Source organism: Camelus dromedarius, chromosome 21 (assembly GCF_036321535.1).
Source record: "Camelus dromedarius isolate mCamDro1 chromosome 21, mCamDro1.pat, whole genome shotgun sequence".
In the NCBI taxonomy this organism is placed as follows: domain Eukaryota; kingdom Metazoa; phylum Chordata; class Mammalia; order Artiodactyla; family Camelidae; genus Camelus; species Camelus dromedarius.
In genome coordinates, this window is record NC_087456.1 from 21,379,878 (window position 1) to 21,407,429 (window position 27,552).

Below are 27,552 nucleotides of genomic sequence, written 5' to 3' on the forward strand. Positions count from 1 at the left end.
TCCACGCAGTCCAAGGCCGCCTTAGTCCTTGCCCCAGTGGCCCTTGTCCACTCGCAGGGCTCGCGCGGGCCTCTTCCCGGAGCTGGGAGCACTGGGTGAGGGCGGAGGGTGCAGAGAGGGCCGGGGGCCGGGTGGCGTGTGCGGTCCCTGGGTCGGGGATGGAGCTACGGACAGCGGGGAAAGGGGGCGGGAGCGCAGGCCTGTCTGGAAGTCTCCCTAGAGCCCTGGCCGGACAGCGCCAGTCGACAGCGTCCCCCAGCTCGCAGCCCCCTGCCGTTCCCAGCCCGCAGGATCCCGATCGGCCTCTGCGTCCTGGGAGCGCGGTCCCTGCCGCCCGTATCTCGTAAACTGCGCACGACGCGTCCCAGGCGCTTACTTACGGTCGTCGGCTCGCTAGCTTCAGGGCTCGGCGGCAGCAGGTGCGCGATCCCTCCGGCTCCCGGCTCCCGGCTCCCCTGGTTTCTGATCCGTGCGTCCCCGGCCAGCCCCTCGCTGACCACGCCCGAGCTCGGCCTCCCAGCGGGGCGGTCTGGGCCCCGGCCCGGGGCGGCCTGTGAGACCCGGGTTCAGTCCCGCTCCGCCCCCGTTACCAAAGCGACCCGAGGAACTCTTCACCTTCGTAAGCTCTGCCTCTGCTTTGGAAGAGGGCTGTCAAAGTGCGGTCCGCCGACCTGAGCACAGAAACGGAGCTGAAGTATTTAGCAATTTATGCAGTGACTCTGTCAACTGAATCAAAATAAATAAACAGCCCCCACCCTCCCAAGCTGGCACATTGTATGACTTTTAAAATTTCATCTTTCTAGCAATTCACTGTTACTGTATTTTTCACATGTACGTTTCCAGTCCAGGACAGACTGGGAAATTTAAAAGCAAACCAATCTGTCTTTCAACACAAGGTCTGAAAAGCACTAGTCTGGGTGAAAGTAAGACCCACTCAAAGAAGTCGTCATGGTGAGAACTGAGATCTACAACGCTGAGTTCGAGGCCTGGAGAGTAAGTAGCTGCTTAGTCAGTCCCCTCCAGTTCAGGGGGAACTGGGCACCCAGGCCAGTGGATACTGGGTTCTTTTGACTTCTACAAGTGTTAATTCCCAGACCTTCATCCTTAGAAAACTTACCCAGTCACCTTTGTCATCGTGCCACTTAATCGCCTCACAACCCCTCCAGCGCATCTTTTACGTGCTCCGAGATGCAGCTGTTTCAACAATGGGCATCAAGATCTCAGTCGGCAGACCACAACCAGGGCCTGTTAATAGGGATATTAAGCTTCTGACTGTCACCCTGCATATAACTTTAGGATAAAATTGATCCCCTTGGCCTCCAGCCTTACTGCTCATCCTGGCCCAAGAACTCTCCATTTCAATTAAGGGAGTCTGCTCCTGGCTGACAAACACACTCAACTCAATACCATCTCCAAACTTTCGCTCATGAAGTACACCTGTCAAGGATGCTCTCCTGCATCCAAACATGAAATCCTAGTGTCCTTTAATTCCACACCCTCCTACGAAAGTCTTCTCTCACCCCTGCACTCTCTGGCATTTCTGTGCTCCTTTAAAACTTGTAGTCTATGAGATTCCTCCATCCCTCCCCCAAATCTTTCAAACAGAAGTCTGCCTCTGGCCATTTTACCAAGGGACTCAAATTTGTTACTTTTAAAACTGCAGTGATGATGAAAACATTCTAAAATTATATACTGGTGATGATTGTAGCACCACAACTCTGTGAATATACTAAAAACTACTGCATTGTACACTTTAAAAGGATGGATTTTATAGCATGTGAATTATATCTCAATAAATCTCTTTTTTTTATACAAAAAATGCAATGAGATTGTCACCTCACTCCTCACTCCTGTATCCTAATCTCCTTGGTTGGATCATCCATCCAACATTAGAATATGAAATCTGAGATAGTCCAAGATATTTAAAAGTACAATCTACATATAAATAGTAAATAAATAAGTCACCGAGTCCAACTCAACAGGGCAAAATTTAGACAGATTTCTACTGCTTTTGGGCAGAAGCTGTTGAAAGATTTATGGAGCAAAAGAATGGGTGTAATGAGAGCAAAGGATGTTCTTCTATACAAACTTCCAGAGAGTTTCCAAGTACATCAGGGAAAATGAAAAATAATATATATGGGGGATAATTTAGGATAAAAATTGTAGGTACATTCCTCATTCACTGGGGAGGAAACAACATCCTTTATGCCAAAAATGCACAGTATGAATCTAATCATGAGGAACCATCAGGACAAAAAACCCTAATTAAGTAACATTCTACAAAATAAATAGCCTCTACTTTTCAAAAATGTCAATGTTTAAAAAAGGTCAATGTCATGAAAGACAAGGAAAGGCAGATAAAATATTCATGATGAAAGGAGACTAAAGAGTCATGAAAATGAACTGCAATGCTCTATTCTAGACTGAACCAGAAACTGTTTCTATGAAGAATATTATTGGGACTATTGGGGACATTTCAAGAAGGTCTATAAATTAAATAATAGTGTTATATTAAATGTTAAATATCTTGATTTTGAGAATGAATTTTTTTCTAAGTGAATATCCTTGATCTTAGAAAGTACATATTGAATTATTTAAGGAGTAATGGAACATCATGTCTGAAATATTTATTTCATTTCATATGGAATATACAAATATTCCAAACTATATATATGCTACATGTGTATGTGTGTGTGTGTGTGTATATATATATATACATATATATATATATATATATATATATATATACGGAGAGAGAGAATTATAAAGCAAATGCAACAAAATGTTAACAATTAGTAACTCTGGGTAAGGAGTATATGGGAGTTTCTTGCACTGTTCTTGCAACAACTTTACTGTAGGTTTGAAATTATTCTGAAATAAAAAGTTTTAACAATTGTGGATCAAACAAACATACGCATTTACCTCAGCTTCCTACTGAAAACACTGTGAAAATACCTAGAGGGAGAGAAAAGCTATAAATTCCACAAGGACAAAGTGATTGGCCAAAAAGGCAACAGCAGAGGAGAAATGCCAACAAAATTTTTGGCAAAAAGTAGGGTGACTGATTAAGCAGAACAGATAAAGCTATAAACCTTTCTACAACTAGAAGCAAGCAGATTCTTGCCCTAGACTTGTAGGGATCACAAACTATAACCCATGGGCCAAAATCAGACCCACAACCTGTTTTTGAAAATCAAGTTTTAGTGGAGCACAGTCATATTTGTTTGTTCACATATCATCTATGGCTGCTTTACGACAACAGAGTTGAGTAGTTGCCTATAAAGCCTAAAATATTTATTTATTATCTGGCCCTTAGAAAGCATCTACCTTACCTGCCTTACAGCCTGCAGTCTTAGGAGCTAGAGATCTGGGGAATCTCTGAAGGCAAATGTGTAGGGAATGGTAATCTGCAGAGACCTTGAGTGTCCCTGGGTGTTCATGCTGGGTATGCCAAGAATGTAAGGCAAAGACTGAATTACGGGCGTTATTGTTTAATGGGTATAGAAGTTCAGTTTTGCAAGATGAAAGGAGTTCTGGAAATGGGTGGTGATGATGGTTGCATGACAATATAAATGAATGTACTTAACACTAGTTAACTGTACACTTAAAAATAGTTAAAATGGTAAATTTTGTTGTGTGTATTTTAACACACACACACACACACACACACAAGAAATTGGAAAATAAAAACCCTAGGAAGATTAATTTAAAGTTTGTATAAGGAGAATTTATATCTCCTGCCCCTTGTTCTTGCTCCAAGCCAGTGACAAGCCCTCCCTCACCTTGTCTTCTGGAAACTGAACTGAGAGGCTTCCACCTCAGGGGCACTAGGCCCAAGGAGAACAGGGATGTGAGTCCTGACTGAAAACAGTGGAACCAAGTGAAAGTCTTCACATTAACCTGTGAGTCCCTCCTCAGCCCCTTCCCTCTCGGGCTCACAGAACACTGTCTCCAGGTGATAATCCCCAGGCAGGGGACTGCCTGCTTGAGGGATGTGCCTCTGAAATAAATGAGCAGTCCTCAAGAAAAAAGCTGCAGATGGTGACATTGGGGGCCTAATACCAAAACAGCTGAGGTCAATCAGGCTACTGCCTGCCACGTACACAGAGCTTCCAATTGGTGTTTTAGTCTCTCACTCCTAAATATTGAAAGATCACCAGACATGGGAAAGCCTCCAACATGAAAGGCAGAGCCCAAAACAGAGAGAAAGTGCTCACAGGCAACCAGAATATCCTCAAAGAGATAAGAAATCAATTGTATCTATGAAGTAGGAACAAGATAGCATAATATAAAGAAGCATTCAGAGAATTAGAAAGCACTTTTTGAAACTGAAAATTTAACAGAAAGGTCAGAAGATAGAATTGAGGAATACTCCCAGAAAAAAAAAAAAACAGAACACAAAGCAGAGATGGACAGTGAAAGAGAAAAAAGGAAAAGAAAATCAGAAGATCAATCCAGGAAGTCACCAGACTAATATGAGTTCTGTAAGAGAGAAAAGAGAATACAGAGAGAAGGAAATTATTAAAAAAATTATCCAAGAATATTTCCCAAAGTAAAGCATGAGTCTCCAAATTAAAAACACACAATAAAAAGCCAGAAAAACACACCAATGAAAGTCACTGTGAAATTTCAGAATAGTAAAGAAAAAGAGAAAATCTAAAAACTTCTGGAGGTGGGGGAGTACCAAAAAAAAAAATAGGTTAACACAAAGCTCAATAATCAGAATGTCATTAGACTTCTTTAGCAGTAACACTGGATGCCAAAAAAATAGTGAAGCAAGGCCTTCAAAAGGTATGAGAAAATTATTTCCAAGAAAGAATTATACCATAAAGTGTGAGGGCAAATTAAAGACATTCTCAGACATATAAGGACTAAATACATTTTACTTCTCATGTACCCTTTTCTAAGGATGTTACTAGAGGATGTGCTCCAGCAAAACAATTGGGTAAATCATGAGAGGGGAAGACATGGTATTTGAGAAACAGGGGACCTAATAGAGGAGCAGCAAGAGGAATCCTAGGTTGACAATTGTGCATCAGGCTTAAAGAGCAACCTGTCTAGATTAGAAGAGGAAGACAAATGGCTGGGAGGTAGGTCTCCTGGGAAAATATGAAATTATACATTAACTTAGTGAAGTTTTTGGAAAATAACATGAAAAGTATTCGTCATATCTAATGGCATATTTAGGGGAAAAGAACAAAGGAAAGGAAGCTAAAAAGTAAATAAAGGAGGAAAATGATTAACAACAGGAAAAACAAAGTTGTGCAAGAAAGAAAATGTAATGAGTACACTGCTTGGCTCTGTAGTCAGCAATATTTACAGAGTCATCATTATGTAAACCCTATTGACTTAACAAAATTATTATTATTATTACTATCTTGGAAGGATGAAGTAGGGGTAGGTGTATAATACTTAAGTCTTTATTATAGGAGAAAATCAACAGACAATGTCTAAAATTGACAAACCAAGAAAATACGATTTATAAGCACATTATTTAGATATGCAGAGGTAAATGCCAAAAGATTTGAAAGTAGAGTGGGAAAAATGAGGGAAGGGGATTATTATATTTTATTCTAAGTCTTGTTTATTTGATTTCTTAAAAAAACATGTACAGCAAAAATAGAAATTCATTTTAAAATATTATTTTCTGATGCCATTGCACACTCCAGATTTATTGCTTTTCCATCTAGATTCTAAAGCATTTCTTACATGCTTCCCAACTCCAGGCTCATATCAGTTCCAATCAACTACTGTTTCCTTCTGCTCCCACTCAAGCTTTTCCTTCATGCTTATTCGCTATGGGGCTCCTGCCCCGCACTCTCTGCTCTCTGGATGCTTATCGATAAATTTCTTTTCAGATGTTAATTGAAAGATTATTGGTTGCCCCAGATCTGTATGTATTTTATTATAGTTAGACTCTCATATCATGCAATCATTTCTCACTGCAACCAATCCTGGATTGGTAAGAAACCTTATTTCTTGCCAGTTCCAATTACAATTCTTGACAAACATCTTATGTAATTTTGTGGGTTTTGCCTTTATAAGCTTCCCTCATTTTACAGTCGAGCTGAACACGGTTCAAGTGCTTCTTAAATCTGTGTCTCCTGGGCTATAATCCTCAGTATGGCTCAAATAAAACTCTTCTATTCCTATTATAGATTGGTTTCTTGATCATTTCCATCAACACAACAAAACAACCAATAAACAAATACAAGCAGAACCCCCAGTTTCTAGAAACTTGCCCATGTACAATGGAAAAAAGAATTCATAAAGATATCTTTTGGGGGATTATCAAGAATGACAAAATAAAATAATATGTTCTATGCACTGAGTCAATACAGTAGAAAATAATTTTAGATTTTAAATAGATTTCATATTTCATAAAAAGATGCAAATAAAGAGGAAAGACGCAAAATGTAAGATTTCTAAGTACTTTTCCTGGGTCCTCAGAAAGGTGGAATGGTGTATTACTCAACAATCCTGAAATTTCTTTTAAATGACCTCGCACTGACCACTTCCTCCCAGGTTTCTTGAGATCTCTGACTATATTATATTCCCAGGACTTTAAGATCAGTGGTCAACAATATTATCAAGTGAAGATCAAAGTTCAACAGAAGAATTCAGTTTAAAAAAAAAAAAAAAGCCAGTTGTAAACAGTTTATACATGAAGTTCAAAAGCAGGCAAGGCCTCTGGAGCCCTCTGTGGGTCTTCATTGAACACTGCTAATGACTATGCCTTATTTGAGTGTGAGAATCGTTTCGTTCTTGTTTTGCACAGGATGGGGGGAGCGTTATTTAAACTCGGTAGTTTACTCAGACTCAATCCTTTGAAGCCTCATGGCCCCACATGGTTTTAAGACAACGGTAATTTTTGCCTCCCCACCCCCCTATTCTCACTGAAGAGCAAAATCCAGGTTTAACCTGTTTAACAGGTTCTTTTTGTATTTGTATATTTAAGTTCTTTTCTTTTTTAACCTCATCTTAGGCACTACCTATTGAAGACTTCAACAGATTACAAAATTAGCTCTTTCTTCAACTGCCCTCACTACACCAACTTTCTTCCTCCCTGTGTTCCCCCCAAATTTTAGTTATATCAATATTCAGTGTTTTCATTATTATGAAGGCAACTCAGGGCAGAGAATAACAACCATGATTTTCTTTTCCTATATAACATGATGTTTTCCTTAGAATTAATATTTTTAAAATTTGGTTGGTTTCTTATGTACCGATCACTACTTCACCTCTAACCTTTCTTATCACTCACTTATCCAGATCTCTTCATAGTAAATTCATTCACATCAGATTTTCTTCAATTGCATTTTCTTGAAGAAGTGCCTCAGGAGCCCTCGGACCTGCCTCCCATCTGGTCTGGTTGCTCCATCCGTGGGGCACAGCTGTCATCTGAGTTCCCGTTTCACCAGCATTCTGGGGATTCCTCCCTGCTCTCTCCTGTGTTAGGTATCTACTTCCTAAATCCCATGCCTTCCTTTCTTGGCTCACTCCATTTTAGAGGAACACATCCTTGAGTGGCTTCTTGAAAAAGGGTCTATGAGAGGTAAATTTTTGAGGCATTGTGTAGTAGATCACTGTTCCCAGGGATTTGCTGGGTATAGATTCCTGCCCTTTGCTATGTGGCCTTTAGTGCCTCCCTACAGATGAATCTAATTCCCCATATCACTGATACATGGCTTGAACATGTCACTTGCTTTGACCAATAGAATATGATGTGACATCTGAGCAGAAGCTTTAAGTTTCAAGGTTCTGCTCTGGAATGAAGACCCTGGAGCAGGAGTGGGGCCGTGGAGCCACAGTCATCTGTGATCTGAGCAAAAAATAAACAAGTTTTCAAGGTACTGAGATTAGGGAGATACTACTTCAGCAAAACTTTATCTAAATGTGTCTGGGAAATGTCTTTATTCAATGCTTCCCATTGTTTGGCTGAATACAAAATTCCAAGATGGAAATAATTTTCCTTGACAATTTTGAAGGCGTTACTCCACGATCTTCCAGTTTCTACTATTGTCATTGAGAAGTCCAAAGTCATTGTCACGCCTGATCCTTTTAAAGAACTCCCTTTTTTTTTCCTCTGGAAGCTTAGAGGATCTCCTCTTTATCACCATTTTCCTGAAATTCCGAGATCATCGGTCTTGATATTTGGTCTACTTTCACCCTTTGTGCAAGGCACTACGAGGGCCCTTTCAGCCTGGAAATTCATGTCTTTTAATTTTGCAAAAATTTCTTAAATAATCTTATTGATTTCTTCCACTCCATTTTCTTTTTCCTGGAATTTCTGTTATCCAAATCTTGAACTGCTTTTCCTGTCATACTTGATTTTTTTTTTCCTTTTTGGCTCTATTTTCTGAGATATTTCTGCAATTTTTTTCTTTTCACACTTCTACTTTTTCACTTTAGCTGTCATGCTCTTAATTTCCAGGAGTCTTTTTTGTTCTTTTAATCTAGGTTCCCCTGAAAGTAGAGCCTGAGACAAAGGCTTACATATAGTAGCTTATTCGGGAAGTCATCCCAGAGGTAGGAGTAAGGGCTGGGAGATGAAAATGTAAAGGAGGAAAAGACAATACAAGGATATGTTTTTAACTTGGCCACTGCTCTGGATAACTGGGACTTGATTCTGTGGGACCTTCTGAGAAGCTTTCCAAAACAAGTCTCAGAACTGCCCACCCAGGCAGCAGAAAGTAGAGTATTAGCTTCCATCTCTCACTGGTCAAAGGTGAACCTCACAGGCTTTGACTTCCCTGCATTTCTGGGTTCCATGTGCACGGATGCCAAGAAGAGTGGTGTTAGACTGAAACCATAAAGGAATGGACTAAGAGAGAAAGTGACTATTATCAAAAGGTGAAACTTCTGCATGGCAGAAGGTACCTGTGGTAGCTTGAATAATGGCTCCCCCAAAGATATCCCTGAACTAATCCCCAGAAAGTGTGAATACGTTATCTTTTAGGACAAAAGAGACTTTGCAGGTGTGATTAAAATAAGGAGATTATCCTGGGTTGTCACATTAAGTGAAATAAGTCAGGAGGGGAAAGACAAATATCATATGACATTGCTTATATGTGGAATCTTAAAAAAGATATAAATTTTATTTACAAACCAGAAAATAGATTCACGGACATAGAAACAAACTGTGGCTCTTTCATCTCGGCTGCTGACATGCAATCCAGACAAAGGAAGACCTGGAAACTTAGGGGCCACATGAGCCACGGCCACAGCCCCATCAGCAAACACCAGAAGCATCTGGGAGGCCAGGGTAATGCTGGTGGCATCACCACAGAATCAACTTTGACAAATATCACCCGGGATACTTTGGGAGAGTTGGTATGAGGCATTACCACTTAAAGAGGAATCAAAGCTTCTGCCCAACTGTCAACCTTGATAAATTGTGGACCTTGGTCAGTGAGCAGATATGGGTAAGTGCTGCCAGGAACAAGATTGGAGCTGCTCCTCTCACTGATGTGGTGCGATCGGGATACTACAAAGTTCTGGCAAAGGGAAAGCTCCCTAAACAGCCTGTCATGGTGAAGGCCAAATTCTTCAGCAGAAGCACTGAGAAGATTAAGGATGTGGGTGGTGCCTGTGTCCTTGTAGCTTGAAGCCACATGGTGGGAGATTCATTAAATATCATCAAGTGCTTAAAAAGAAAAAGAAAAAGAAAACAAACTGTGGTTACCGGGGTGGGGGGGGGGAAGAGTCGGGGAAGGACAGATTATGAGTTTGGGATCAACAGATACATATTACTATGTATGAAATAGAAAAACAAGGTCCTACTGTATAGCACAGGGAACTATATTCATTTTCTTGTAACAAACTATAATGTAAAAGAATGTGTATATGTATAACTGAATTGCTTTGCTGTACACTTGAAACTAACATTGTAAATTGACTACACTTCAATAAAAAATAAGAATAAAAAAATGAGATTATCCTGGGTTATCTGGGTGGGAATTAATGTAATCACAAGGGTCCTTATAAGAGGGAGTCAAGAAGGTCAAAGGAGGAAGATGTCATAACAGAAGGAGGGGTGGGAAAGGAGATGCAATGTGGAGAATAGCCTCCAGAGGCTGGGAAAGGCAAAGAAACGAACTCTCCACCAAAGCCCCCACGTGGAACGAACCCCACTTGATTTTCACCCTTTAAGACTCATTTCGGACTTCTGATCTAAAGGACAATTTAAGGGAAGAAATTTGTTTTTTTTTTAAGCCACGAAATTTGTGATAATTTGCTATGGCAGCACTAAGAAACAAATTAGTGGGACCAAAAAAGTATCCATACGCAAAGATAAAATGTGAGTGACAGAATGGGCAAAAATGTTTGTGACATGTTCAACAAAGGCTATCCTGAAAACAGGATTCCTTTTTTTTCAATTTAATGAATACACAGGAATTACTATGTGCCAGACACTGTTCTAAGTGCTTTATAAATACTAATTCATTTAAGCTTCATAACAACTCTGTGAGGTTCTTATTAGTTGCCATTTTACATCTGAGGAAACTAAGGTATGCAGGTTAAATAACTTGTCCATGGTCCCAATAACCGTTAAAGAAATGACAACCCAACAGAAAATTAGCAAAAAATTTAAAATTCAAACAGACAACACACATCTGAAGACACCGTGTCAACTCAAGTCCTCCAGAAAGCACATACCAAGATGAAGTAAGTGTAGAGGTCTGCTGGCAGAAATGCCGGTGAATGGAGAGGGAGCAGGAGTGGGCAAGAGCCTCAGAGCACAGTGCAGGTGTGACACCTGTGAAGGGGAGAGGCGGGAGGAAGGAGAACTGGGTAGGAAGAACCTCAGCCTGCAGTGCAGCGCTAAGTCTCAGCCAGGTCACAAGGGGCGGGACTGGCCCAGTGCTAGTGTCCCTGCTGCGCTCAGTTACTGGCTGGGAACAGCCCAGGAAGAGTGACGCAGTGCAGCAGATCTCACAGGTGTGGCCATCGGAGGCTGTCAGCCAACTGCAGTCATTGCAGCACGCTCTCTTTCTCTTTTTTCCCCAAAACACTGTATTGAGGCATAACTGGCATATAGTAAGCTCCAAATATTCAGAATACACAATTTTACAAGTTTTGATATATGTGTACACCTTTTCATTGCTGAGTTGTATTGCTGTGTGGCTGTGCTACAGTTTGTTTATCCAAAAACCTGTTGGACTTCCCAGTTGTTCCTAGTTTTTGGCTATTAATGAATAAAGTTGCAATAAACATTCATGTACAAGGCTTTGTATGGATGGTAGGTGTATATATAACTTTTAAAGAAACTGCCTGTTTTCCAAATGGTTGTACCAGTATACATTCCACCAGCAGTATGAGTTTTCTCATACTGCTTCACATTGTCAGTACTTGATGTGGTCAGTCTTTTTTAATTTTAGCCATTGTAATAGATGTGCAGTAATATTTCGTGATTTTAACTTTCATCTCTTTAACAACTAATGATGTTGAACATCTTAACATGTGCTCATTTGCCATCTTTCCATAGTTAAGTGTCTGTTCAAATCTTTTGTGTATTTTGAGGGGGGGCATTGTTTTCTTACCAAGTTTTAAGAGTTGTTATGGATACAAGTGTTCATCAGATATTTGTTTTACAAGTAAATTTTTTCTGATATGTAGCATTTTTTTTCATTCTCTTAACAGTGACTTTGGAAGAACAGATTTTAATTTTGAACTCCAATTTTTTTTTCTTTTATAGTATTTTCGGTATAAGAAATCTCTGCCTAACCAAGGTCCCAAAGATACTCTCCTGTTTTCTTCTGGAAGTTTTCTGGTTTTATATTTAGACCTATGATTTTTTTTTAAATTAATTTTTGTTTACAGTGCAAGGTAGAGGTTCAAGTTCATGTTTTTTAAATATATGGATCTCTAATTGTTCCAGCATCATTTGTTGAATAGATTATCCTTTCTCCATTGACTTGCCTTTGCACCTTTGTGAAATGTTATCCATACATGTGTGGGTCTGTTTTGACTCCCTATTCTGTTCCATTGGTCGTTTATCTTGATGCCGTCTTGAATAACTGTAGCTTTATAGTAAGACATGAAAGAAGGCGGTTTTAGCTCTTTAATTCTTCTTTTGCTGAACTGTTTTAGCTATTCTAGGGCCTTTATTTTTTCATCTAAACTTTAGAATCAGCATACCAATTTCTACCAGGAAAAAAAAAAACTTGCTACAATTTTAATTGGGATTGCATTGAATCTGTAGATCACTTTAGGGAAAAATGACATCTTAACAATACTAATTTTTCTGACCCATTGAATAATATACATCACTCACTGAAATCTTAATTTCTCTCAGCAATGATCTGTAGTTTCCAGTGCAAATCTTGTGATATTAAAAACGTATGTCTCTTAAATTTCTGTATCTGTTGTGCATAGTATGCAGAAATAAAATTATGTATGTTGATCTTGTAACCTGCAACCTTGATAAACTCCCTTAATAGTTTCAGTAGCCATTTTATAGATTACTCAGGATTATGCATGAAGGCAATCAATTTGTCTATAGTTAGTTACTTCTTCCTTTCCAATATGGATGCCTTTTTTTTTTTCTTTTTCTTGCTTTATTGCCCTGGCTAGAGTTTTCAGTATGACATTAGTAAATGTCCCACATGCACTAAAAATATTGTTTCATCTATAAGAATCAATTAGATCCAGTTGGTTGACAGCGTTGTTCAATTCTACATCCTTTTACATTTCTATTTATAAGTTTTACTACTGGGAGAATTGTCTTATAATAAAGAATTCATCTGGTTTCTGTCTCTGATTCTTGGGAATTAACGTCTGTGATAGAAGAATCCTTGTTACTCACGGTGGGCCTCTGGGACCATGTCTGAGTTTATACTAACGAGGTAACTCAGGATGGAGCCTGGTCATACCAGAAAGACCAACCACATGATTAGAGGGCTGGGGCTTTAAGCTGGATGTCTGGCCCATCCTTTAGGGAGATGAAGTGGAGCTAGAGATTGAGTTCTAGCATGCGGCCAATGAGCCAATCATTCCTACATTACATAACATAATGGACAGCCAAAGCTCGGGTGAGCTTCCCTAATCTGATTAGTAATCATACCTGAATATGCTGAGAGGGCAATTAGTCCTAATGACACGGAGGCTTTGCATTTTGTACCCACCTAGACCTTATCTAATGTCTCTTCATTTGGTCTTGATTTATCTTTTATAATAAAACTGTTAACACTTTTCTGAGTTCTGTGAGTCATTCCAACAAATTATGGAAACTGACAGGGTAGCAGGAACCCCTGAATTTGTGGCCAGTTGGTCAGAAGTGTGAACCCCAGAGCTTGCACCTTGTGTCTGAAGTGAGGGAGTCTCACAGAAGACTTTAACTAGTGGTCTGTGCTAACTCTGGATGTTTAGTGTCAGAGTTGCATTGTAGCCTTCAAATCTAATTGCAGATTTTTATCTCTTTCAGTTGTCAGATTTTGCTTCATGCATTTTGAAGCTATTTATGTGTAATCACATTTAGGATTATTATGTTTTGGTGAATTGACCCTTTTAATCAATATATTTCTACCTCTTTTTATCCTTGGAAATATTCTTTGCTACAAAGTCTTTGCCTAACATTAACATAGTCATAGCTTTCTTGTGATTAGTGTTTGCATGGCATATTTCTTCCATCCTTTTATTGTCTACTTGTATCAAAACATCACTTGAAATGTTTCTTGTAGAGAGGATATAGCTGGTTCTGTTTCTTTTGGTTTTGATTCTGACAATCTGTGTGCTTAGATTATTTGCATTTAACGTAAGTGTTAATATGCTTGCATTTAGGCTTACTATTTTATTATTTGGTTTGTGTTTGTTTTTTGCTCATTTTTTGCTCATTCCCCTTTCTTACCTTTTAAAAAAAGTTATTTAAAATTTTTTTAGCATTTCATTTATTTTACTATATTTCTTTGCAGTTCTTTCACTGGTTGCTGGAGGAATGAGGATATATATACTTACCTTTTCAGTCTACTAAGAATATTTTATCACTGTGAGACAGAAACTTTACTATCATAGAGGTCTCTTTATCTTCCTCCTTTATGTTACTTACGTCTTGTTATTACATCTACACATAATGAGAACACCATAAATGTTATAATTCTATTATCAAACATATATTAAGAACTCAAGAGAATGGTTTATTCTTTGAACCCAGATAATTACCATTTCTATTTCTCTTCCTTCATTCCTGAATGTTTTAATTTTCCGTATGGCGTCATCTCCTTTCTAACTGAAGAACTTCCTTTAGTGATTCTTTTTAGACCAAGTTTGCTGGCAGTGGATTCTCCTCCTTTTCCTTCATCCCAGAATGATTTATCTCACTTTCATGCCTGAAGGATATTTTCACTTGACATAGAATTCTGGGTTTACAGTTCTTTCCTTTCAGCATTTCAGAAATGTGCCACTTCCTTTTGGCCTCCATGATTTCTGATGAGAAATCATCATTCAAATCATTGTTTTCCTATAGGTAATGTTTTTCACTGGCTGCTTTTAAGATCATTGTTCAGTTTCATCATGATTGTGTGGGTGTGGATTTCTTTGACATTCTTGAATCTAGGTTTAAGTTTTTCACCAAATTTGGGAAGTTTCTAGCAAATATTTCTTCAAATTTTTTTTCTTCAGCACCACAGCACTCCTATCCTTCTGGGATTTTTAATAGCACAAATGTTACACTTTTTATTATTGTAAAGCTCTGCTCATGATCTTGCTTTGTTATTTTCCAATCCTTTTCTGTTTTTCAGATTAGATAAATTCTCTTAGTTTATCTTCAAGTTCATTCTTTCCTTCATTATGCTAAAGACTATTCAGTGAGTTTTTAATTTTGGTTATGTTTTTCAACTCTAAAATTTCCATTTCATTCTTTTTTTAGTATCTTCTATTACTTTGCTGAGATTTTGGGGGGTTTTTTCCCATTAATTTCAAGAGTGTTCATGATTATCTGCTGGAGCACTTTGGTAACAGCTGCTTTAAGGTCTTTGTTAGATTAATTCCAACATCTGACGTTTCAGGGTTGGGGACTCTATTGACTGTCTATTTATCTATTGAGCTGAGAATTCTTCCATTTCCTGGTATGCCAGGAAATTTTAGATTGTACCCTTGACATATTTGTTAACTCTGGGCCTTGTTTAAATCCCATGCAGAACATTGAGTTTTTGTTTGTTTTAGCAGGCAGTCAAGCCAGTTAGGCTGCAGACAAAGGCTTTTTGCTTTTGTTTCCTTTACCTGAGGTATAAGTGACACAGCATTTTAGTTCTAGGTGTTCAACATCAGGCAAGGTTTTGCAAGCTGAACTGACAGGAATCACAGCCTGGAGAAGGCAGAAGAAGTCAGTTCAGCTTTCAAAATTTATGCAGTGCTTTTTAGACCTACCCCATGTGAATACCTCCCAAATGCAAGTGTGGGATTTGGGTGGTGGTCTATCTATTAGTTCAGTTTCTAAGTCTTTAATATACTGAAAAGAATCAGACACATACACATGTACAGACTGGGGGTGGACTCCAAAATACATGAACAGCTTTCTGGGGACACTTACTTTGAGTTCCTTCCTGTGATTTCCCTGGTACTTTCTGGTTTCTTCTATTGATTCTCTTACCCTGTGTACTTTGCCACTGTCTGCATCCAAGGAAAAGCAGACAGAGCACAAGGAGAAAAAAATGGGGGTTGGTTCCACTCTCTTGGAAACACAGTTGTAATGGAAAGGAAGGGCTACCTCTCTGAGTTTTGGCTCTTGCAGGCTCCTACTGCCAGTAGTCGACACTGTTACCACCATGGGATTGCTTGCGGGTGGCCTATAAGAGAATACAGAAAAGAGAAGGAAAAAAAAAAAAAAGGATTTCTACACTCTCTCTGAATATTACAAGTTTCCCTTCTACTCCTTGGGTCAAACTTAAAGGCTTCTGACACTCTTGGTCTGTACCCCAGTACTTACTTCCAGGTTGCCAATGTGTTGAATTCAGGCTGGTAGATACCAGAGAGGGTAAAAATGATAACCTCATTCATCACTGGTTCACTGGTACTTCAGATTCTAGCCTTCTTGCCCAATCCACCTGCTATTTTCTTTTCAAGTCCTCAAACAGCGGCTCCATGCATTCGCAGCTATAGTCAGTAGAAGAGCCATGGTGGAGTGTGCTTACTCCACCTTATCTAGAACCAGCCCAGTAAGTACTTTTAACATAAGAAAGAAGAATGAAATATTTTGACTTTCTTGTCATGCTATCATAAATCTTAACTGCAGTACTAGAGAAACACTTTCTGTCTTAAAGAGAAAGAACACTGAATACTGTATTGCCATTAGCACAATGTATTTTTTACTAAAAGAGGAACAATAGATGTGCAATAATTATTACTTAGAGATTTGGTTTTGTTTCATTTTTAGTAGGCAGAAAGACAGGCTCTCTTACTGTTCTTGGGCAATTAATTTGACATTTCACTCATTTTGAGTTAGTTTCAGAATACAGTTGGCCCTTGTACAATGCAGGGTTAGGAATGCTGGCCCTCTGTGCGGCAGAAAATCCACATTTAACTTTACAGCCAGCCCTCCATGACTGTGTTCCAACCAACCGTGGATCACATAGTACTGTATTATGTATTTACTGGGGAAAAAAAACTGGCATATAATTGGGACTGTATAGTTGAAACCCATGTTGTTCGAGGGTCAGCTGTACTTTCAAAACTATTACCATCATATAGTTGTGAGTGTCAGATTTTTTGAAGGGTAACAGAAGACACCAACTATAAAACACTGCCAACACTGCCTCTAATCAGTTACGTAGAGCTGTGACCAAGAGATTTTGTATTTTAGGATAAAAAGTTGGCAGGCTAGGAGAAGCCAAACCTTTACAACAGTGAACATATGTAGCCAACAATTGTTCAATTGACTTTATGCTCCAAGGAGAGTGGTCTTTATAGGAGAAGAAAATGAAAATATTTGAACTGTTAACTGTACCTAGAATCTTACTTAATATGGAGACTTCATTTGGATTACCTTAGAGTCAGCAGCCTTTGATCAAATACATCACAGAACAGTTCACTAAAAATTAATCCGTGAAAGTGTGATTATAGTATCCAGAAACACTTCTGATAAAAGAAAAAACCAGAGTATACAGCATTGCGATTTTCAGAATACATTATGATTTGGTGTTTTATTATTTATATGGTCTTTAAGAGATTCAATACTTTCATCACCAATTAGTACTCTTTATAATTTTATTTTGTGCAGATACAAATAAACATGTTTTAGATTTAAGGATTTCAGTTTCCCCCACATAAGAACACTCTCCATGGGGGCAATCTTGCTTTGCTTCCCATCGGCCAAAAATGGCATTTGATAATAGATATAGCTCGGCAGAAAAGGCAGATGTTACTTATGTATAATCATTCTATTAAAATTACGAGAAATCTTAAGAGTTGGCTACTTATATCTGTCCCTCTGAAAAACAGTAACAATTAATAGCAATAATAATAACTACTATTTATTGAGCTTTACTATGTTCTAGCTACTGTGCTAAGGGCTTAAAGTGGATTACGCCATTTAATCCTCACAAAACCCTGTAAGTACTATTGTCAGCCCAATTTCCAGAAAAGTGGAGGCTTAGAGAAGTACCCTCTCAAAGACCACAGAATTAGGAAGTAGTGGAGCTAATATTACAAACCAGGCAGTCTGCCTTAGAACCTCTGCTCTTAAACACCATTATAAGCTACAAGGACTCAAACAACTCAAATGTAAGCTCCCCCCCTTCCAAGCTATCTAAATAAAGTAGTGTTAAAAAGAGGAAGATGTAAATAAGAAAAAGGCCAAAAAACCCTCCAGCGATCCTATAATGAAACGAAAGCACCGAAAGCCCCAAATCCCCTAGATATTTGAAACCCTACACTACTTTTCTTAATCAAGAAAGCAACCTTGCCATCAACATACAGCTCAGAGAAAGTTGTGTAACTCAAGTATGAAGAAACAAAACAAATAAAACTTATGTATAGCATCACTAGGCTCACTTTAGTCTAAATGAATCTAGTATATTCCAGTCAAGAAATGAGTAATTTTTGAAAAGTTAAAAACTTCAAGAGAAACAATATATACTCATGTGATAGTTTATTTGCTGACCTCTCTGAAACACCAAAATTTATATGGCTAATGGAACTTTCCCCATTAAAACGCTGGTCAACACAACGAATTCCTAACAAAAAATATTCTAATATAGGAATCAAATGTGAACATTTAGGTGGTAAAATTCAGGTTACAAATATAAGATAAGTATCAAGTAATATACTTCTGATTTAATGGAAAACATAACAGTTGTGACAGTCATGCTTAACACCTTGGTTAAGTAAAGAGAGAACTGGGCAGGGGTGTCAGAGGTATTCAAAGATTTAACAGTTCAGATAGTCCGTAGCCCTTCTGAGGAAATATAGGTGGCAAATAATTGGCAAATATTTCTGTAATACGGTGGTTTCAGTCCATTAGTGATCATTCTCTTCATGCATTTAAAATAACTGCAGATATTTCTGAGCACTGAAAACTAGATTCAAAGTAAGTCTTTGCTCAACAAGTTGATACTATGAATCTCTTGTATTTAAAAATATAGTTTAAATTTGTAAAGTTTAAGGTAAAGCATACTTGTTTTCATACTTACTTTTAGATATAGTTGAAACTACGCTTGTATGTATCACCAGGTATACTGCTGTGTAGTTAATTCCAGTTATCATATTTTATATCTGCTGGTCATCAACAGCACAAAATCTATGCTCCAAAAGAAATATATCAATCCAGCAAAATGGTTACATTTAATTTTCTTTTAAAGACACATTAACTAAATTTAAGGAAGAATTAGCTTTTCTTGATATCTCATTTTCAAATTGCTGATCCAAACTTACCAGAGGATAATTACTTATTTTGCCCAACACCAAATAATCTGCAAAAAATTTCCAAGATAGATGCATTTCTTGTTCAATTTTCAAAAATAAATAAAGGCTTTCTAACAGAAAGCATTTACATTCCTAGCTCTCTAAAGTAAACATTAAAAAGCAAAGTACAAAAAAAAGATCTGTTGGCTTCTGAACAGCCCACTTAGTTACATAAAGTATTTTCTGTCCCAACACTTTCTCAAATTCAAAAGATATTTACTTCCTAAGAACATGACAAACAGTCTTCACTTCAAACCATTCAGTCCGTTTCCATGGCAACACTGCGGGATTCCTTGGCCACCATAAGTCGCATTAGTTGACTGTGGAATTTTTCGATCTTCTTTACATCTTGAGCTTGGTCTGTTCTATACACCAAACACTGTCAGAAAATTTAGAAGTACACAATAACAATGTAAAACTAGATTATCAACAATGTAGCAAATATATGACAGTAAAAATTTGAGAATCTTTCCCAACCATTGTTTTGCTCTATTTCCTCTGGAAGTCATATAAAGGAGCTTACATTCAAGTTTCCAAGTCCCCAGCAATTACATTCCTTAGGTTTAGCATTTTTATAGTATTTTAAATGGCCCTGCTGTGGGTAAAAAATGAAATGAACTCTATCAGAAACTTCTCAAAAATGGCCAGTTGAGTAATGTTTAAATCCTGCTATGGTATGATGAGAAGAATTCAAGATTAGAATTAGGTATTTCCTCCCTGGGACCTGGTCATAAATGATTGAGTTATAGTGGGAAAAGCATACAAATCTTACAATCTCTTTCTCTATTTGTGAAGGATTAATGATAATTTTTTAAAATCTAGAATCCCTTGCTTATAGCTGGTCACTACCTAAATCAAACCTGACAAATTGGTTCAACCTTGATTTTCTGAAGGTATTTATAATTTTTAAACCAAACCAAATTCTTCCTTACTATAAATTCAGTTCTTCATTAACAGATACCTAAAATCTGCTTATCAAACTGGCCATGAAACCATTTGTTCTAAAATCTTCAAAATTTTCAAATTTAAGCTGGCAGTCTTTTTCTCATTTTGTAACACAGGTTCATTTTTCTTTAGCCTATCTTAAAGCTTCTCATGAGTTTTAAACAATGGGAACTTAATGATCCTGCAGTAATATTTATCAACTTAAGTAATCTGGAATTCAATCTCATCATGCCCAACTGCTCTGAATTCATTCAGCCTTTAAATCACTTACTTAAAAAAAAAAACTTTATCCATACATTGCACAAATTTGTGTAACAATCTTGTAAAGCACCCATAATAATCTCCACCATTTCAATTTTAGTATATGTACTGTAGGAGAACATATACTTCTCACAACAGTTTGACAGAGAAAGATTTTAGGTCCACTGAAGACAATATTATATATACATCAGTCATGGGATTAAAAAATAATAATAACATCAATGGGATTAAAAAAAAGTAAAAGCTCCATGATGAAAAAAATGAAGTCTAAGATGAGTCTTCTGAAGGAATTATTAGCTATTAAAATGAGTTACTGAGGGAAGCATACAAACTCTTTTTTAAGAATCATGAGAAAATAGATTTTTACACTGGAGTTGATTCATATATTTACTATTTAGGGGGCTGGGTTTGATTGTTTATTTGGTCGCTTCCAGACATGGACTAATTCTCAGCAGTTTTAAGAAAAGGAATAAAAAGTATTTCTCATATTTAGATCTTGTCACACGAATCATCAATGTTAAATAAAGTTCTTTCCACTGCTTACCATGGATCCTTAACTATGTTTATGTTTAATCATTACTAGAGGCAAAAAGTCATCCTCTGGAGATAAAGCCTTTTGTACTGAACTCAATTTGGCATTTCTCCTTTTTTAAAACAGGGCATACCAGTTTCTCTTCAACAAATATATTCATATACTCCGTTACAATCATAATTAAAAATGTTCTCAATGTGAATCCTTAAGATTGAAATACACATTTACTGAATCTACTCAGTGGCAGGCACCAGTGCTAGGGACTTCACACTTTGTTTACTTTCTACGACAACCCAATTAGGTAAGCAGACTATCACTATGGCACTTTACAGATGAGAAAACTGAAGCCCAGAAGGCCAAATTTTTGGCCTGAACTCTTTTCCAAGGCTGAAATGCTGGCAGACAGCTAAGCCAGGATTCACATCTCGTGAATCTACGTTTAGCACACTACAGCTCAAGTCAATCTTTCCCCACTTTCAGTTACTTCACCAAACTCAATGGGTTCTTGGAAGACATTGTAACCATTAAAACATCTGACTTCACACAACCTTACAATGGAAACTTGAACACAAATACAGTAAAATGTAAGACTAAAGACAAAAAGTTATTTTTAAAGTCACTGTGAATTTTTTTTAAAGGATTAATCTATAAAAAAATGTTTAAAGGATTAATCTATAAAAAAATATCCTCCGGGTCAAGACACCATGCTAGTCACTGCAAATACAGGTGAGAATATTACTGATGTATCTTTACTGTTCGAAGCTCACAATCTATTAAAAGTCAAACGTGATAAAGCAATTATGACACAGCACAATAAAAACCAGGTACAAAAACAAGAGATAAAGCAATCCTTTCGAGCTAAGTTTTGAATAAGCAGCAGTCTTGCTACATTGGAGCAGGAGTGGGACTCAACATTGTCAAGATGGAAACAGAATGTTCTAAAGCTCAGAGGCCTGAGACAGCATAGCACCTTAAAGGAGCTCTTAAGCAATATAGAAAAGACAGAGATTAGAGGGGGTGCGAGGGTGGAGTTTACATTATAAGTGATGAGAAGCCACTAAAGATTTCTAAGCAGGGAAGTAACAATCAGATTTGCATTTCTAGAAATCACTCTGGCAGGGCAGCAGTACAGGATGACTGAAGGATGAAATGGAAGCAGGGACACAGTTTGAGACTATTCTACTAGTCCAGGCAAGTGAGGATGAGCCCTTAAAGTTAACAGATTAACAGTGAAGATGGAAAGTTCAAGAGAGGAAATGAGATTGTGAGATGAGAGCTTGAATCAATAATTTACATATGCCCAGCAAAGTGTATGGAACTTACCTGAGGATCAAAATACAAGTTTTTCAAATGAAGAAATAGTAGACATGAGAATGAGGGACAGGAAGGGACCAGAAATGATTCCCACTTTTCTGAGCAGGTAAATGACAGTGCAACTAAAGTGAGAAGCCAGCCTGATAAGAGGTGACGAGTTCCATTCTAGACAGGTTAATTTTAAGCAGTGAGGGAAGGATACTCAACTTAGAGCTAGTGAGGAAGCCAGAAGAAAAATATGAGCTAAACACAAAATTGGAAACAGACACAGATACCGGTAGTACTGGACTTAATGGATTGGTCCAGAATGGTGTGAAAAGAGTAGGACAGAATCCTGAAAAAAACAGTATTTACAGTGGCACATCAGTGAAATAATTAGCAAAGAAGAATGAAACAGAAACAGAGAAAAAATAAGATAAAGTGGAACCACAGATGCCAAAATAGTAATTTCCACAAGAAGTGGTTTTCTGTATCAAAAGCAGCCAGGAGGTCAAGTAAGATATGAACTGATGAGACTACTGGGCTTGAAAAGGAAAGGACTGCTGCTCTTACCAAGAGCACTTTGGGTGGAACACTTCATGTGGAAATCAGACGGCAGAGGGGTAAGGAACGAAAGGGGTGTGAGAAAGTGATGAGAGCGAGCAGACAGGGAAGGAGAGAAATATAATCACAGAGCCTGTAACTTGTGTGCAAATGCCATCGTTTACTTCTCACGCACCATAAGGAAACCTTTACCCTCTTAGATCCACTTGTGGTCTCTATTCTTGCTTAGAGTCTGAAGAGAGCAATTATTAAACTACACTTGACATACTGCATTAGCAAGTTGAAAGATTTTCCCAAAAGACTGTAAAAGTAGCTTCTAGAACAAGGGTCTTGATTTGGGAATGAAACGCAAAACAAGCATCCTAACGGGTGATCTGCAAACATTCTATTTAAATAATTTAAAACAAATGATTAACTCAAATCTGAAAGTATGCAACAAATAAAAATGTATACTTACAACTAAATCATCTGTTACTTTAATACACAAACTCCCATCAGAATGCCTATATTTGAGAACCACACGTGCCTGAAATAAAAATACATATTTAGAAACAGTGAAGTCAGAAGACATTTCTCACAAATAATTTAGTCTTCAGGTGGGTGGATCCTTTTAGAATTAATAGCTAACACATCTAAAGGCATCTTTACTGTGAACTTATCATTATTGAAATGAGGGAAAACAGCATTTTGTTCATTCCTTTTGCTACAATTTATTGTTTTTTTTTAAGACTTAAAAAAAGGTCAGATAGGTTATTTTCAGCCACTTTAAAGAAGAGGTATTTAAAATTCTCAGGACACAACCACATTCAGGGAATGTCTGTGAGACTCTTAAGATGGTTTGGCATTTCTTGCCAGTAAGAACATGTACTGAAGGTTGTGCCACCTCAAAGTATGCCACTTTGGCATAGGATTATTCTGAGCTGAAGACAATTAGCTCTCTGTCCTTTCTGGCTAAAAGCAATACATAGATTAACCTTTGTAAAGGTGACATAAATTTTCAATCGTAAAGGCGTTCCCTCTCCCTGGGAAGAAAACAAGGTTTGTTTCCCAACAAACCTGACAAAACACCTCTAATTTCCCATACATTTCCTAGTCATCTTCTCACAACTTACCCCCTCCCAAAAGCTCCAAACCCCTTTTCCGTTGTCCAGCCTCCTTCCCACAATTTACCAGCCTTTGTTAAGATGGTATATAGGCCCAAATTCCTTAAGTCACATTTCTTTGTGAACTTCCATGCTATATATGTAATTTTTTTCGCTTGTTAACCTGTCTTTTGTCAGTTTAATTTGCAGAGCCCCAGTTATTAAATCTATGAGAGTAAATGAGGTTTTCTCCCCTACAATACCAACACACCTAGCCACAGAGGAATGATAGGGAAAGAAAGGGGAAAAGGGAAAAAAAATAGTAGAAGTGGCTGGTTAAATTCAAACCCATTCTCCAGGAGAGAGCGCCGCAGCTGCAGCTCATACTTTCCACTTTCCCATGGCTCTCAGGGGGTGAACTTGGACTAAATTATTCAGCAAAATCACATCTTTATCTTGATGGCACAACATGATGCATTACTACACAAAAGCAGAATTCTGCCCTGAAAAGAAGTCTCCATCAACAACTTTTCAGATCTAGAATAACTCCTACACTGAGTACCATGCTACATGGTGCTTGCTGTTGTTCACTATTTTAAAGTAAGGAAGCCAAGGAAATGACTTAGATATTAGCATATTCCAATAAAAGAAGACATCTCGCAATAGTTTACAACTTTCACGAACATTATTTTAATTTCTTTAAATGATGGATTCAAAATAGTGTATTGCAGCAGTCAAGCTTCTTACTAACCAAAATTAATAACTTGTTTAGCAGTTTTAAAAAGTGCTAAATATCTACAAGCTAAAACAGGAATATAATTTTAAAATGGGTACAATGTAGCACAGAAGCCTCAAGACAATTCTGGAAACTAAATAAAAAGGGTGACTAGAGCTTTTCCTACAGCTTTTCCCATTATGCCCTCTGCTCTCCAGGGACTGAAAAAAAAAGAAACAAAGAAAGAAAGAAAAAAGGTCATACTACCCTGAGATTTGTCTTGGTGAGGGTTGAAAGGGAACTCAGTATCTAGATTTATCTTTAGACTACCTAACTGATTATATTTATTGAGCTATTAAATTCTGTTACACTATTTTAAAAAGTTCAGCCCTCCAGAAACAAAAAGAAACTGAAACTTAAAAATGTACTAAGCATGACAACTATGTACAGTTTTAACTCTCACTTAAAAGAATACTCACTGGCTTCACTAGGAGAAATGAAAGTTAAAAGGTCTATGATACTTTAAGAGGGTCCATTTTTCTAAGTTCGGGGCCACCTAAGTTACCATGTCAGATACCACTAAGAAAGAAAAAGAAATCAAGGTTCTTGCTTTCTTAGGAAATTTGAATTCAACCAACCAAAATAATCAAAATATAACACAACATGAATTAAGTCCTATAAAGACATATACAGGTAAAATGCTAAAAAAGAAAACAAATAATTTAGATTAGGGGAAGGGAAAGTGTAAAAAGGCTTTATGGAGATGGCTTCAGAAATGCTTTTTTTCTTTTAGGGAAGAAGGTGGGAAAAGGGCTGAAGCAGCAGTCTGAGTGAAGATATGATGCATTCTGTAGCTTCCTGAGACTAGAGCTGAGGATGGTGCAAGTGGTGGGAGAAAAAGCCAGCAAGTCTGGAGAGGGGGTAAGACTGGGGACCGGGAGTCTAGACTTCCACCAGCAATCAATGAAGTACTAGTTTTAAAGCAGGAAACTAAGAGAATTCAGAAGCTGTGGTATGAGAGTGAAGATGGGATTCAAAAACAGGCAGAAAGACTAAGAGGTTATTAAGTGGTCCAGCAATAATATCATCTTTAATTAGAGCAGATGCAAGAGAATGGTAAAAGGTGATGGATAAAATCAACAGGGAAAGAAGACAGAGAATTCTGTAAAACAGAGTCCAAAGAGTTCTGACAAAAATTTTTTTTTCTTTAGTCCCAGCAGAAGAGACTGACAGAAACAGCATGGATATGGGGTTTAGAGACACGGGCTCAAATTTTAGCTTAATCTCTTAGAGACTAGGCAAATTGTTTAATAGACCTAAGATTGTTTATTCATCTACCTCAAGGGACTATCTTAATTGTTCACATAAATTATACAAATAAATATATACAGAATGCCTGTTACATAGAAGGTACTGGATAAAACTCAACCAAGCTCCTTCTCCTCACTTATCTCCTCATCTTCCTATCAAAAAATCAGTTAAAAACCAATGGAAAGCTATCATGAGGCACAAGGTTTTAGGTCACTGGAATTTTCTGACTGGGTAAAGAGCTGAAATGGTCTCCCTCTTCGCCAATTCTAGACCTGCTTTGTTCACAGCAATACTCTGTAATTACCATTTTATTTTTATTTTCCCTACCACTATGACCAAATTCTTAAAATATGATTTCTTTTGGTGTGAATTTGTATATTCTTTACTGTCTTCTCAAATACTTTTAGTTTATACTGTGGGTACTTCTGGACAAAAACTCTGTATTGTCCTCATAGTGCATTTCTTGAAGGAAGAAACAAATGGCTCTATGAACAAAGGAAATCAACCAAATGGTGGAGCCAGAATTTGTGTCATAAACAAAGTGCTCAATTTCAAAAATATCTAACTCATTTCATTATTTATTACACCATTTTATTGCAAAAAATGGAACTAAGAATGTTTTATGGCTTCTTACTACTTACCTAGGTCTAAAAGACTAGTGGGATTTTAACAAGGAGCTGCTCCAAATAATATTTAAATGACAATAAAACGAAAGCTCGAGAAGAAGAAAAATCAAGACCTGAATGCTAAATTCTGATCACTTGGACTTCTTTGCTTTTTAATAATAAGCTAACCTCTGGCATCCACTTACTTTAATTTTTGTAGGGGCCACAAATAAATTACAGTGATCCACGAGCCCCCTAAAAGTGTTTACAGATGTTTACGCATAAGTGCATTTTTCTGAGGAAAGGATGCAAGCATTCTCATGCTCTCAAAAGGACACTGACCTCCAAAAGATTACGAACCACTATTCTAAAGGGGGCAGATGCCTCCAAATTGGGGTCTTTCAAGAACGTTTGCGGTGGCAGAAAAACATCACCGTTTTATCTTACATGAGGTAGTACGGGAAAAGGTCACCAAGACAATTCAGGACAAGAAGCTGCAGCTGCAGGGGGAGGAGCCCTGCCCTTAGAGACACGTAAACCAACGAGAGTCATAAGGGAAGTTCAAGAATTGAGGGCGGGGGAAAGCTTCCTAAAGGCCCTGAAATGATCCTGATTTTGTTTCAGGGCTTCATCTGGCCGTTAATAAGAGAAGAGACAGGAGGAACTATCGGACTTGACAGGGTCAGTCTCTGCTCACTCCCAGCACCTCCTAAGATGCTACAGAAGCTCTGGAGGCCGAGCGGACTGCAGAGAAGATATCCTGACCCGGGGCTGGGGCAGAGGCACCGGTCTCGCCAGCATTTACCTTCATAGGGTCAGCGAGGTAGAGTTTCTCGGCCGCGCGACTGAACTCCTCCCAGGTCTGGTACTGCGGCATCGTGAGCCCGCGGAGGGACGGGAGAGGGAGGCACGGCCGGGGACTGGAGGCGGCGCGATGCGGAGCAGCCCACTTACCTCCCTACCTCCTGCGGCCACCAACGGAGGTAAGAGCCTAGCCGCTCAAAGATGGTGGCGCCTCCTCGCACCAACGCCTCGTTCCATTGGACGGCACTGACCACTCTCGCCCAATGGAAAGGAGAGATGTTGCCAAGGAGGAGGCGGAGCCCCGAGCGTCTGGCTCTAGGAGCTGGCTCAGAGAAGTCGAGAGCCGGGAGACAGATGGAGCGCCCCCTGCAGGACTGGAGGAGCGCTAGTGGTGGTGCTGGAGAACCCGGTCTGTCCCGCTGTCCCGCTGTCCTTTGGGCTGGATTGCAATGTTAAAGCCCAGGTTTCTTCAACAAAGACTGAGCGGCTCAGCGATAAGCGCAGGAGTTACAACACTGGAGAACACAGGGTCCAGCTGTCACT

At 38.3% G+C, this 27,552-nt stretch overlaps 2 protein-coding genes and 1 pseudogene across 3 annotated transcripts in view; 1 reads left to right on the plus strand and 2 right to left on the minus strand.

Annotated features, from left to right (window-relative positions):
* The window catches only part of EPHX1 (epoxide hydrolase 1), a 36,628-nt gene extending 36,112 nt beyond the window's left edge, over nucleotides 1-516 (minus strand). The window contains exon 1 of one of the 2 annotated variants that reach the window (XM_031438452.2): nucleotides 381-516. The gene's annotated coding sequence lies outside the window, so the exon portion shown is untranslated. Of the gene's footprint in view, nucleotides 1-376 lie in introns of both variants that reach the window. The other variant, XM_010992586.3, reaches the window with a different exon arrangement.
* Nucleotides 517-9,168: 8,652 nt separating this feature from the next.
* LOC105099727 (large ribosomal subunit protein uL15-like) lies at nucleotides 9,169-9,608 on the plus strand (annotated as a pseudogene).
* An 8,462-nt stretch (nucleotides 9,609-18,070) lies between these two features.
* Nucleotides 18,071-27,227, minus strand: SRP9 (signal recognition particle 9). The gene is made up of 3 exons (XM_010992631.3): nucleotides 27,011-27,227; nucleotides 22,950-23,018; nucleotides 18,071-19,276 (listed from the first exon to the last, which is right to left on the minus strand). Exons 1-3 carry the CDS (start codon nucleotides 27,080-27,082, stop codon nucleotides 19,157-19,159), a joined length of 261 nt encoding a protein of 86 aa, XP_010990933.1. The 5' UTR covers nucleotides 27,083-27,227; the 3' UTR covers nucleotides 18,071-19,156.
* Between the last annotated feature and the right edge of the window lie 325 nt (nucleotides 27,228-27,552).